This window comes from Vulpes lagopus, chromosome 8, assembly GCF_018345385.1.
Source record: "Vulpes lagopus strain Blue_001 chromosome 8, ASM1834538v1, whole genome shotgun sequence".
NCBI lineage: Eukaryota > Metazoa > Chordata > Mammalia > Carnivora > Canidae > Vulpes > Vulpes lagopus.
Window position 1 is genome coordinate 84,394,720 of NC_054831.1, and position 13,663 is coordinate 84,408,382.

Sequence of the window (13,663 nt, forward strand, 5' to 3'; positions counted from 1 at the left end):
TGAGAAAATAGAAGCAGTCAGGACTTTTCTCAGATTCCCAGTGTTACATTCACCCATCTACCAGCACCTGCGGCTCTGCCTCTCTCCTGTTGCTGGGGGTGAAGTGTTCCTGTTCCTGGTTAAGTCTACCCCTCTACTTGTGCACTAGATCCTGTCCCTTTAGGTCTGCTTGAAGCCGTTGCTCTAGCTAGTTCCCTCCTGCTTTATAAGTTCCTCTTGTACTTAGATTGTTCCACCAGCAGATACTTGCTATTTCTTCTCCTGTCTTACAAGATGGCTCTCCTATGTTCTCCATCTAGCTACCACTGAGTCTCTGCTCTGCTTCATAGCAAAACTCCCCAGAAGGGTTGTCTGGACTCCTCTCCTGGTCCTCTCCTCCCCCTCTCTCTTGACTGCACTCCAGCTGGGCTTTCACCCCCTTCCACCAACAGCTCTTCTCAAGGTCCCCACTGGGCTCCATGCTACTGCACTCAAGGGCCAAGTCTGAGTCCTCATCTGAAGCACCTGACACCTTCAGTTTCTCCCAATTTTTGAAATACTCTCTTTGCAGGACACCTTCTGTTTTCCTCTGGCCTTGTGGTTGATCCTACTCAGTGTTCTTCTGCCCCCATCCACGTCCTGTCTCCATCTCTGAACATTGGTCCCAGGACTCGGCCCTTGTACAGCTGGCCCTCATCTGCGTTCACTACTGTGCCCATCTTGTCCAGTCCTCTGGCTTTAAGTACACCTACTTATATGCTGTCAGTTTCCACATTTATACCCCCAATTTTGAACTCTGTCCTGAGCTTCAGTAGGTTTTTTTTTTTTTTTTTTTTTTTTTTTTTTTAGAGATTTTTATTTATTTATTTATTCATTCGAGACACAGAGAGGGAGAGAGAGAGGCAGAGGGAGAAGCAGGCTCCATGCAGGAGCCTGATGTGGGACTTGATCCTGGGTCTCCAGGATCAGGCTCTGGGCTGAAGGCAGCGCTAAACTGCTGAGCCACCCTGGCTGCCCTTCAGTAGCTTTTTTATAGCATCTCAACTGTCACGCCTTACTAGACACTTCAAACTCATCTTTTCCAAAGCTGAGCTCCCGATCTTCCTCCCCAGACCTGGTCCACCTGGCTTTTCCCATCTCAGGAATGCCAGCTCCATCCTTCCAGGTGCTCAGGGCCCAAATGCTGTTGTCATTCCTGACTCCTCTCTTTCTCTCCTACCCTGCATACTGTGCATCAAGGGATGAGGCTTTTACCAGGCACCAGATCTTCTGTCAGTGGGCTATGGCTGATTAGGAGGGACTCCCTCAAAGATGGGGACAGGGTAGCAATAGGGGAATGGCTCACTATAGCCTATCTCACACATGCTGGCTTTGTCCAGCCTCAAGGAGACCACAGCCCTTTGCTGAAGTCCTAAAGCAGAGACAAGAGTGAGCAGGGGGAGAGGGGGGTAAGGGGATGAGGGAGTACCCTGCAGAGGTGGGGTTAAGTAGAGCAATGGCATCAAGAGGTTGGAGAGGGGTTAGGGGAAAGGTCATAGGGGAGGATGCAGAAAGGTAGAGGGGTTTTGGGGATTCGGGGGCAGAGAAGGTAAAGATCTTGGGAGTAGGGGATAAGTAAAACTTGGGCAGAAGGGAGGATTAAATTTCTTGGTTCATCTCTCTTGACTGTTGAGCCAGACTGGAGGGTAGCTCAAGAAGCAGAATGAGTCCCAGGTACCATATGAAGCTCCAGGAAGACAGAGAAATGGATGGTCACTTAACCAGAACAGCCTACTCCCTTGTGGTTCCAGATAGCTTCCCTGTAGGGAAGTCAGCTGGGGGTAGAGTCCCCAGCTATAAACATGATTTGAGATTTGACAGCAGACATGAGTTTCAGCAGTGTTGAAAGCCCTCCAAACCAGCATGCCCATGTATGCAAATACTAAGCAAAGGAAGGTGCCAAGTGCTGGGGGGTAGGGAGAGAATCAAGTCAGAAGATGTCAAGGAATGACCTTTTCAGAATTGGGCCCAGGGGCCCTGAAAGTCCCAGCAGGATGAAGAGTACATGCAGAGAAGATGCAAATGTGCACCCAGCCCTGGGGACCTCTGTCTCCTCAACCATGAGAAAGAGAAGGCCTTCCAGATGCCTATGACCCAAGGCAAAGCTTGGTTCCCCAAGGGCCAAACTGAGCCTGAGAAAGTGGCGTGATGCTGGGCTCCATACTAGCCTCTGGTTTGGTACCACCTGAAGGGCTTGGGCCTTCAGGAACCTTTGAAGGGAAGCCCAGGGCCCTGGCCCTTGTCCTGTAACTAGTGTTTCTCTTCTCCCCTGAGATGGAAACTAGGAGGGAGACTGACCTGTGGTGGGAGTGGGAGTGTTGGTGGGGTCAGGACTGTTAGGGTCCCCATCTGCCTCAGGAAAGGGCACTCTCTCTGGCCCACCTTCTGGGCCCAAAGGGTGCCTTTCTCCTGCTTCTATCCTCAGGCTGGGCCCCTGAAGCCCTTGCCTCAGAAGCCACTTGACAGCCTGCCATGGACAAATGTCTGCAGGGCCCACTGAATGTCCTGTGCTTCTCTCCTGTGCATTCCATCCCCAGTATGGGTAGCCAGCCCTTCCCCCTGTAGGCCTGAGAAGGGTTCTGGGAAGCAAGAGCCGCTGCCCTTCCCTGAGCACTGTGCCCAGCTCTGGACTGAGCACTGCATCCACACCACTTCCTTCAGTCCAACTTTAGGCAACTTTCTTGAGGTGACACAACTGGTGAGTAGCAGAGCTGGGATATGAAGGCAAGCCTCTTTGTACAGTTAGGACCCTGACTCACTGTCCAGGACTCCCAGTTTGAGGCACTGGTTGCTGTATGAGGTGCTCCAAGTTGGGAAGACCAAGTGGGTTTGGTGGGATTAGGGTCACCTTGGGGAATGGAGGCAGGGAAGTTCCCAAGGCTCCTGGGTAGACAACCCCTTCATATTCTCCCAGTTACACCCTCTGCCCTGAGTAGCTGGGGACATTGAAGAGGCAGACATGCACCCCGACTGGTCTGTGCCTAGAGACAGTGCTTAGAGCTCTGACCTCAAGGCTCCTTGGCTGGCAGAGACTTTGGGGGAGTATGGAGAGCATGGGGGGCCAGGGTCCCACCGAGAGGTCTGCCTGTGAACTTCCTGCTGTCCTTGGTGTCAGTGGTCTGGCACTTTCCTGGAGTGTCCTGGAGCCTAACCTGGGCCCTGCGAATGGTGTGGGGTATACCTGGCCCAAGTCTATTCTGAGCACTCACTACATGCCAGCTCTTTTCACTGATCATCTTATTTAACTATTTGTGTGTGTGTGTGTATGTGTGTGTATGTGTGTGTCATAATCCCAGCCCATGTGCTAAGGAAGTCTGCATAGTAGGAATTTGGGGAAGGGCAGTGGGATTGATAAGGGTGTCCAGAATGGGCTCCCAAGGGGCAGGGAATAGCTCTGACAATGAAAGGCTTCCAGCATTTTCTTTGTCTTGCAAGAAGCCCTTATGGAACTCTCTGCGAGTGTCCAGTGTCAGACATGGGAGGTCTTTGAAGACTGTCCCATTTATGGAGTTCATGCCCAAGGCATATGGATGGGCTTTAGGGGTCCCTGAGCCTATCAAAAATACTCAAAATGTTGTGCACATATGTGAGAGTCTGGGTGGGATCCGCAGCGCCATCAAAGGCCCAAAGTCTAAGACTTGGAAATAGTTAGAAATCTCGAACATATATGATATGGAGAAATGAGGCCAGAGAGGGGCTTCATTTGTCCAAACTCTGCTAGCACATTGGAAGCTAAACCCAAGTCTCAGATTTGCCTCTATAATGACACCCAGAATGATTTTTCTCTGATCCCACTGTCCCCCCTGGACATCCCACAGGCTCTTAGATTTTGCCTGTCCTGGGTAGTACCCAGCACCATGGGTTCCCCATCTCAGCTCTGCATCCTGTGTCCCCATTTCCACTTCATGGACCTGTATTCCCCCATCTCCTCCCAAACCCACCTGACCATCTGATGCTACCGGGTGTGGCTGTGGTGACTGGGGGTGCCTATATTCCCCAGTGGAGCACTGAGTTGTCCCTTTCTTGCTCCTGGCTTCTCCTGAAGCAGAATAATTTTAATCCCAGTGGCTCACTGATGTTGGGCTCTCTGGCCTGAACCTTGCCCCTTGGCCTGTAGGCTCCTCATCTCTACTCCATCACCTAGGGGTCTGCCTCATGAGTGGCTGCCCAGCTCCCTTTGTGTGTGTGTGTGTGTGTGTGCATGTGCATGCATGCATGTTGTATGTGCCCAGAAATGCCTGCACCATATACTTGCTCACAGACATGCACACAGGCATCAGTACCCATGCCCTCTCCCCTCTATCTTATAGAGCGTATCGGGCCCTGGAACCCTCCTTGCTGGGCCTCCTTCTCCAGACCTTTCCTTGGGCTTCCCACAGTCCCTGGCTTGGATCTCTGCATGGAAGTCACCATACAAGGTACTTCTATGACAATCCAATGTCGTTCCAAGCAGAATCTCAGCCTTGCCACTTTCTAGCCTTGCAACCCTAAGCATCTTCCTCAATCTTGCTTGGCTCCTGCCTACAACAGTGATGATGATAATAATCCCCAGGTTATTCATCAAATATTTAAAACAGTGCCCACTGTTTGCGAGGCTTGGTGTTGGGCTCTGGGGGAGATGGTGAATGTGACCTAGCCCTCACCCTCCTGAACTGACATCCTACTGAGGGAGATGGGCAGGAAACAAGGAAGCAAATAGAAAAGGGAGTTTCAGTTCTGCTAAGTGATGCTTAGCAGGTCCGATGCTCGGTGGAGGAGTGTGAGAGTGCAGGGTGGTGAGAGAGGGCCTCTCTGAGGCGGCGGCATTGGAGTTGAGCCCTGACAGGAGAGGCAGTCATTTAGAGATCTAGGGAAAGAGCATTCTAGGCCAAGGGTACAGCTGGTGCAAAGGCCCTGAGGTGGGAATGAGCTCAGGGAGCAGAAAGAAGGCCATTGTGGCTGATGGGGTGGGGGATGGGGAGCGGGCAGTGAACCAGCTTAGACAAGGCCTTTTTAGGCCATGCTAAGGAGAATGAAGTATCATCGAAGGGCAGTGGGACCTATTGGAGAGTTATGAGTGAGAGAAAGTTAATGTGATTTGTGTGTTCCCAGTTCATACTAGCTGCCATGGGGAGAGTGAGGAGGGGGACAAGGTTGTCTTGAAAGAGCTGAGACCCGGAAAGTGACTAGTTTGGCATTTAGCCCTGGCCCTGCCAGTGTTCCATTATCATCACAGGTCCACCTTAGTTGGAGCTGAAAAAGATGTCACTGAGCCCAAGGTCCTCTCAAGGGCAATGGGTAGCAGGAGCCCCTGCATGGAGCAGGGCCTGGCTTATGCTGAGAGAGAATGCAGGGGATCTAACCAGTGCCAGCCTGTCATTTGTAGGCTTCTTAGGATCAGTGCCCTGTGGCCCAGCTGTACTTCCTCTCTTGCTCTTGCCCCAAGGCTGGAGGGGGCTGGGTCACTGTTTTGGGTAGAATCTCCTGGTTGAAGATTTGAGCCCCTGATTTTATGGGAGGACCTGACAGAGGGCATGGGAAACTGGGGCCTCATTCTGTACCTCCAGTCCATCCAGGTACAGAAAGAAGCTGTTCCTGAGTTCTAGAGCCAGCTCCTCAACTGTGTGACCTTGGGCACAGCCTTTCCTGGTTCTGTACCTCAGTATCCCCATTTGTCAAATGTAGTGGTGGAAAGAGTAGACCATAGCTGCCTTTTCCCTTGATCTCTACCAGTTTGTTCTTCCTTGGACTTCTGCTTTCTTTACATTCATGACCTCAAGTTCTCCCACCAACCCTGGAGAAGGAGAGCAGAGGTGATGCTCCCATTGTGCATATGGGTTCATAAAGGCCAAAGACAGTGATACATCTCAGGGCCCATGATGGTTCAGAGTGGAATTTTAGGGTATTGTTTCATACCTCTGACCTGAAGCCCCCCTTTATGCATCTCTCTTTTGGGCTCAGAAAGAGAGGGGGTGTCCTGGCTCAGCTATTACTGGGCTCAGCTGGCCCTCAGCCCAGGCAAGGACTCTGGGCCCCCTGCCCAGAGTGGAGCTCAATGCTGCCCCTTGTCTGCCCACCCCCAGAAACTGAGGACACGACCCAGTGCCCGGTGTTGGCAGAACCTCTATTCCATTCTCAGCTGCAGGAGGACAAGGCAGGGCAGGTAAGGCTGGAGCCAGCCCGAGGCAGCTGCTGGAAGTTGAGGGATGAGGTCAGGGCCTCCCAAGATGTCCTTGATTTGTTCATAACCTTGGTTTGGGGTTGGTGTAGAATGAGCATATGGGGAAACCGCTTATGCTTTCATTTTTTAAAAAAATATTTATTTATTCATGATAGACATAGAGAGAGAGAGAGAGGCAGAGACACAGGCAGAGGGAGAAGCAGGCTCTATGCTGGGAGCTCGACGCGGGACTCGATCCTGGGACTCCAGGATCATGCCCTGGGCCAAAGGCAGGTGCCAAACCACTGAGCCACCCAGGGATCTCCCCGCTTATGCTTTCAAATCTCAGGCTTCACTGTAACCTCAGACAGAGCCCTGACCAAAGGGGAGGCACTCCGTCCTGCCAGGCTTGGCTTCCATGTGTGGGTGTGGGAGCTTGAGGCACCCTGGTGGAGTTGGGTTGGAGTCCTGTGCCCCAGATCCAATGGGCATCCAGTTCCCTGGACTAGAAATCAGGCCAGAGGACTAGAACTCAGGCAGCAAGCCAAAAATCCCCATTCTCCCTCCTCTTTCCTTTAGAAACGTTCCTCCCCACCCCCAATTGAAGTCTCAATTGAGGAGATGACCTCCTGTTCTTCCCCCTCTGAGTCCATAACCGGAGGGAACAGATTGAAATAGCAACTGCAGCAGCAGGGATTTAGGGCAGACCAGAAAGAAACCCTCACATAGTGCTGAGCCCCTTGGGGTCCCCGGTGTCCTAGGATCAGGCCCAGATATTTTCTCACTGGTTCTTTACTTTTTTTTTTTTTTATCTGTAAAAGTTTTTTGTTGTCATTGTTTTCTTGTGTTTTGTTTTTGTTGTTTTTTAAGTAAAATCTTATACTCGTGCAGTCTTCAAAACCCTAGGATTAATGCTTAGGGTGGGTGGGCTGAGGCCCCAGATCCCTGTCTATCCTGCCCTCTTTTCTCCATGTGTGAAAACTGAGGTTTAAATGAATCTTAAGTGGTCCAGTGGTAGCAGATCTCCCCTCAAGGGCCTGGAAGTCCCCAGAGGAGTAGACCTTCCTATCCAGGCTCATTTCTCTAAATGGGAAGTTCCTCTTGGAGTCTAACTCATTGTTTCCCAAACATTTAAAAAGAATGACAGATTACTATATCTGATCCCTGTAGACTCTGGTTTAGGAGGTTTGGGGGAAGGCCTCATAATCTATCAAGTCCCTCAGGTGACACTGAAGACCAAGCAAGAATAGGCAGGATGGGTCTCACTTAAATTCTTATTGCTGTGCTTGCAACTTGTCCTGCTGTAGCCCAGAAGGCTGACCAGGTCCTGTCCTCCAGACTCTCCTGAACCCTCCAGACCCTTTCTTCAGAAGAGCCTGGGGGATTTAGGGGAAGCTGAGACCCAAAAAAGGAAGGAAGGAAGTTGTTTGGAGGGGCTGGTCTGTATCCTTGGTCACAAAAGTCATGGGTGAGGTGGAGTGATGCAGAAATAGCCTACACTGGGTGGGGCCAGGGACAGAGAGAGAGAGAGAGAGAGAGAGAGAGAGAAGGTTGGGGGGAGCCAGAATGCAGCCCATTGCACCTGTCCTCTCATCTGGGATTAGATCAGGCATGAAGCCTCTCAGAAATGTGGGCTGCTTTTGATCAGTTTTAAAAGGGGGCAGGGGTGGAGATGGCAGGTAAAATGAGGAGATCCATTTTAAGAGGAGGTAAAGACCCAAAGCAGTGCAGAAGGGAGTGGGGGTAGTCTGGCAGGGGAGGCAAGGAGGCCCAACCTGGACCCACATGGGGTCACACAGTGAGTTGGGCAGAACAGGGCCCAGCTTCCCTTCCGGTGCTCTCCCCAGAATGCTTCATGGCATCCCTCCTCAAGGCTGGGCAAGCTCCGGGGGCACCCTTAAGGGGGAGAACCCCAGGCTCCCTCCTCTATTCTCCTTGCCAAGCCAGGACTTTGGGTGCCTGGCAGCTAAGGCAGGCTGACTCTAGGTGATGGTCCAGGGTGGTACCTCACCCGCCTAGCACCCTGGACAGCGCCTCACTCTGGGCCTGAGGATGGCGGCCCGGGGGCCGCAGGTTGGTTTCTCTGGGCTGGAGTCTGGTTTTGATGAAGCTGCACTTCATTGGCTTCCTTGCCTCCTCTCTTAAATCTCCCTTTAAAGGCATCCCCCACTCATTTCCCTCCATGTACCCACAGATTCATTCTTGTCTGGCTCCTGGAGTCAGGATGAGAACATGGAAAGAGACAAGGGGACTGGCTGCTGTCAGCCTGAAGTTTTGTCTACCTCATACACCAGCAGGAAAGGGACAGGGTTTGGAGAGGTCCTAGACCCTTCCCTAGTTCCTCCTAACCTGGATTTGTATCACAAGGTTTTGGTGGATTCTTGAAGGCACAACAGAGACACCTAAGAGGTAACAGGAAGGCAGGACTGGGGCACACAAGTGTGACTGCAGGTCAGGGGAGAAGTGAGTGGGGATGGCCTGAGCAGGGCCACTGCCTGTGGATGCCACAGCCTGAACCCATATTCCAGCTAGGAGGTCCTGAGAAGATTATCTCCGCCATCCTCCTGTCCCTAGGCAGGCTGCCTGGTACTGGTGCTGCTGGGCTTTCCACCCCTCAGCACCTGCCCTACTCACCTCTTCATCTCTTCATTTGCCTTCAGGTCGTGGGGAGTCCTAGGAACATTCAACACAGGGAGGAAGCAGTGGCTGCCATGGAAGAGGATAAGCTTTCATCTGGGGAAGGTGGTACTGCCTGGGACCCCAGCCTGGAGCCTGAGGAAGAACCTGGAGTCCAGAATGGAATGACACACAGTCAGGACCTGAACAGTAGCTATAACAGCCCAGGGCATGAGATGAGGGGCACTCTAGTGGACACTGAGGAGTCCATGCAGGGCCCAGACATGGCCCTTCGTGGCCTCAGCCTTGGCCTTTCCTTCACCAATGGCCCATTCCTGGGGCCAGACTCAAATACTCTGGAAGATTCTGCAGAGTCCAGGGCCTGGAGGGTTGGTGGGCTGGCAGAGGGGGACAATGCTCCCAGGAATCTCTGTCTGGACACTGAGGATCCTCAGCTGGGGTAAGTGGGTGTCTTGGGTTAGGGGCTCACTACATTTGGCTGCTCCTATGCCATGTGGCCTGGGTCTAGCCAGGTAGCCTCTTTGGTTCTTGTTTTCCCCCTCCTGAGAATTTCATGTCCATGTTTTGCCCAGCTTCTGGGTGTTTTAGAAGGATAGAGCCATTAGAATTCAAAGGCTAGTGGGACTGTTGTGCCGCCACACCCCCCAAAGCTCCCTAAACCATCATGGGCTGTTTCTGTGTGTGGTTGGAGGGCCAAATACCCTCCATCCCAGATTGGGCAGTAGAGTTCCAAAATGCTTTGATGTGGAAGGTCATCTGGCCCATCCCTCTGTTTCAATGGAGATGAAGATCTTCTAGTTCTGTAACTGACCTCAGAAGAGTAGGCTTTGTGAATTAATCCCTGCAAGCTACCCCTCACTTGAGTGCCCTCTGGAGGTCTTACCAGGAATCTCACTTCAGTCCTATTTACCGGAGTTACAGGGCCATTTCTATGAACCTCAGCAGGAGGGAGAGAGACCTGATGTTTTGGAGGTACTAGTTGGATAAGGTGGGAACAGATGGGACAGGGGAATGTCTAAAAGACCTCAGGGTGGACTGAGAAAAGAAAGTATATAAAAGTTTTAGTGTGTACAGTGGCAAGCCCTGGCCAGGACAAGCAAGTGTGCATAGGTGGCATGCATGGTGGGGGGTGGGGAGGTGGGCAGAAATCTAAGTGGCATGCATACGTATGTCTGGCCTGTGAATTGTTTTGGTATAGGAATGTGTGAACATGTTGATGTGCATGGGTCTGTGTGGTTGTGTGTGTGTGTGGGGGGGAGGGGTGGTGTGTGCCTGGCTTGTGCATTCATGGGTACACACTTGGGTCTGCATGTCTAGGGCTGAGTGTGGCTAGCTCTGTGGCTAGGAATGTGAGTATGTGAGGTCAGGTGCCTGTGTGTACCACGTATCCCATGGCCATGAGTGTTCCATCCAGACAGGTCCTAGGGCAGCCATTGGGCTGGCAGTGGGGTGCAGACAAAGGTCTGGGGCTTCTTGGAGCATACTGTTTGTGTTTAGGTGGCATGTTTATTTGGGATGGCTGAGGGGGCAGATGGAAGTTTGGAGATTGGGCTAATGGTCTTCAAGCCCCTCTCAGAACCACCTCTCAGGTCTGCTCAGGTGCATGACAGGGTGGGAGATAGTGAGCGGGGGGGGGTGGGGTGGGAATGAGATGAAAGCTCCCCAAGGGCAGAGATCAGTATTATTCAGGTGTCTCTGAGACCTAGCACAGGCCTCACAGAGGTCCCTTTGCTGGGCAGATTTCGGCATCTGCTCTGGTAACTTGAACAATGACCCTTCTCTTCTCTGCCTTCTTCCTGGAGGTCAGAGGTAGCTCTACCCCAGCACACTGCCAGGCTTCCTGCCACTGAGATTCCTGCCCCCCCCCCCCCCACATTTCCACTTCCTTCTCCAGCAAGAGAAGGCCTACTGAGGCTGTGGTCTCAGCTCCTGCTGGAACTGGGCAGAGGGCAGCTGGCTGTGACTCCAGCTTTATCTCTCTCAGGTCAGTATACTTCTCCAGGGAACACACTAGGACCACATCTTAGACCGAGGTCCAAGGGGGTGTTTGCAGGGAGGGGGTACTTCACAATCCTCCTAACACAACTCTCTCTCTCCTGGGCCGTGGGGGTTGAGGAGAAGCAGGGGGTCTCTGATCCTCAGTGGGAGAGTGGGGTGCACATCTTTGTAAATGGTGGACCTTGATTTATCCAAAATGAGCCAGAATGGGTGGGCTGGGTGGGCTGAGGCTCACCCTGCTTCTTTCTTTGTGTCTCTTCCTCTCACTGTCTCTGTTTCTGTCTCTCTCTCTCTGTCTCTCTGTCTCTCTTCCTTTCTGTTTCTTTTTCTCATCTATTTCTTGTCTTATTTTTCTTCCCCTCCCTCTCTTTCTTCTTGTCTCTTTGCCCCATCTCTCTTGGTCTTGCTCTGTTTCAGTGTGTCCTCCTCCTTACCTGTCTTCTCTGCTTCCTGTCCATCTCCTTAGTGCATAAGAAGCCTCCCGGGCTGCCTCGGTTTATCTCTGTGTGATGCTTTATTCTAGGTACTATGGATATATCCGTGAACAGAATACATAAAAATTCCTACTCTCATGGAGCTTATGGTCTAGAGGGGAGATAGATAATAAATCATAAAAGTGATAATTATGTAGTATGTGGGAAGGAGGGTAAGTGCTTTGGAAAAAATGAAGTAGGAAAAAGGGCTGAGGTGTTTGGAGGCTGGTCCCAGTTATAAATAAGGTGTTCTGGGCAGACCTCAGGAAGAAAGGGATGAGGAAAGAGAGCTTCAGCTTGGGAAGAGCACTGTGGCACAGGAACTGCCAGCTCAAAGGCCTCTTGCAGGAACAGGACAGGGCCTTGCTGTGGTCTTGGCAGTGTGGTACGCCAGGGGGGCTGACAGACATCTGTGTGTTCACCTCGTGCACCATTCAGCACAGTTTACTAAGTACTGTGTGCTGGGTGTTCCCTGGCCTTGATGGGGGTGGGGTGTGGGACTGGGGAACAGATGGCGAACCAGGGGACACACAGTATGATACACTGATGGGGGCTGGGAGGAAGTGAGGAGATACCCTGAGGATGGAGAACAATGAGGGGGCTAGCAAGGTAGATGATGTGCCCCTGTCTTCCTCATGTTCCCTGATAAGGTGATGTGAAGGCCAGGCCTGAGAGCTGTGGTGTGGTTGGCCAAGCTGAGAGCCTCTCAGGCTGTGGGGATGGCAAAATTTTGACTCAGCATTACTGTGGTTGTGATGGGGGATATCTATGTGACTCTGGGAAGCCTGGAGGCAGTGGCCCCCGGGCCACAGTGGAGGAAGACGCCTCCCATTCATTCACTTAGACAAATGCTGCCAACTATGGGCCAAGTATAGGGTGGGCACTGGGTAGGACCACACCTGTCTTTGTCATTGCTGTACCCTAGTACCCAGCCCAGCACCTGCTACCTAGGGCTCAGTAAGTATTAGCTGAAAGAATAGACAGGACACAATCCATGCCTGCTCCTGCCCCTATGGAGCTCCCAGATGGGATTGGTGCAGTCCTACCACCTGTAAAGGGGTCCCCATGACAGGATAGTGACTGGTCCTTGCATTCCACAGGCTGGGTGGCCCCGGAGAGCCAGATGTGCGGGATGGCTTCAGTGCCACGTTTGAGAAGATTGTGGAGTCGGAGCTGCTGAGGGGCACCCAGTATAGCAGCCTTGACTCCCTGGATGTGCTGAGCCTCACGGATGAGAGTGACAGCTGCGTCAGCTTCGAGGCCCCCCTGACACCCCTCATCCAGCAGCGGGCCCGTGATAGCCCTGAGCCAGGGGCTGGTTTGGGCACTGGGGAAATGGGGCCTGAGGGAGACATGGGAGCAGCTGGTGGTGATGGGGAGCTGGGCAGCCCCCTACGGCGCTCCATCTCCAGTAGCCGATCAGAGAACGTTCTGAGCCGCCTATCTCTCACAGCCGTGCCCAATGGCTTCCATGAAGATGGACCCCAGGGTCCAGGTGGGGACGAGGAGGAGGAGGAGGAGGAGGAGGAGGAAGAGGAGGACACAGACAAGTTGCTGAACTCAGCCAGGTGAGGCAGAGCCTAGGCTGGGAACCAGGAGAACCATTGAGCAGATGGGGAAACAGACCCAGAGGAGACAAAGCAGGTTAGGGTAACCCAGTGCCCAAAGTGAACAAACCCTCTGCAAGGTCATTGTGTCCTGCCTCTGCACCCAGATTTCCCACCCTAGTCCTGAGGTTCCATTCTGCTCTTCTAGCCCTTTCCAATCCTAGTGGGGCCAGGGAGCTGTGCTGTGTGGATTGTGTAGCTTCTAGTAATCTCATTGAGGGGCTCCTCCAAAAGTCTGACTTGGTGCAATGGAGCTTCTTCCCCTACTCTGGCCCCTGGGTAGGTTTTCAGAGGCCTGGGGAGACCTCCCACTCTCCCTCCTGGGCCTCTGACCCCTTCTCTCCACCCCTACCTTCCTTATGCAGTGACCCCAGCCTAAAGGATGGCTTTTCAGACTCGGACTCAGAACTTAGCAGCTCGGAGGGTCTGGAGCCTGGCAGCACAGACCCGCTGGCCAACGGGTGCCAGGGGGTCAGTGAAGCTGCTCGCCGGCTGGCCCGTCGCCTCTACCACCTTGAGGGCTTTCAGCGCTGTGACGTCGCCCGGCAGCTAGGCAAGAAGTGAGTTGTCTTATGTACCCCTGACCCCAGGCAAACCCAGTGTCTTCCTCAGCCTGAGGGAGGTGTAGGTGACTACTGTCAAGGGTGCCTGGTGCTTGGAGGGGGGGGTGCCAGTAGTTCCCAAGAGCTCCTCCTCCTGCCACTGTCCTCATTCCTGGCCTTGCCCTACATCTGTTTCCTTTCTGGGCTGCCTGGGCGAAGGCCCATACTCTCAGGGAGGGGAGCTGGTGG

The 13,663-nt window shown here is 52.8% G+C and overlaps 1 protein-coding gene across 7 annotated transcripts in view; it reads left to right on the forward strand.

Moving 5' to 3' along the window:
• PSD2 (pleckstrin and Sec7 domain containing 2) overlaps positions 1 to 13,663 on the forward strand; it is a 141,924-nt gene that overhangs the window by 97,889 nt on the left and 30,372 nt on the right. For 6 of the 7 annotated variants that reach the window (XM_041765390.1, XM_041765389.1, XM_041765391.1 and 3 more), the window contains 3 exons: positions 8,818 to 9,233; positions 12,366 to 12,833; positions 13,238 to 13,432. In XM_041765390.1, coding sequence (XP_041621324.1) covers positions 8,818 to 9,233; positions 12,366 to 12,833; positions 13,238 to 13,432 — 1,079 coding nt within the window. Of the gene's footprint in view, positions 1 to 4,355; positions 4,437 to 8,817; positions 9,234 to 12,365; positions 12,834 to 13,237; positions 13,433 to 13,663 lie in introns of those variants that run through there. The other variant, XM_041765395.1, reaches the window with a different exon arrangement.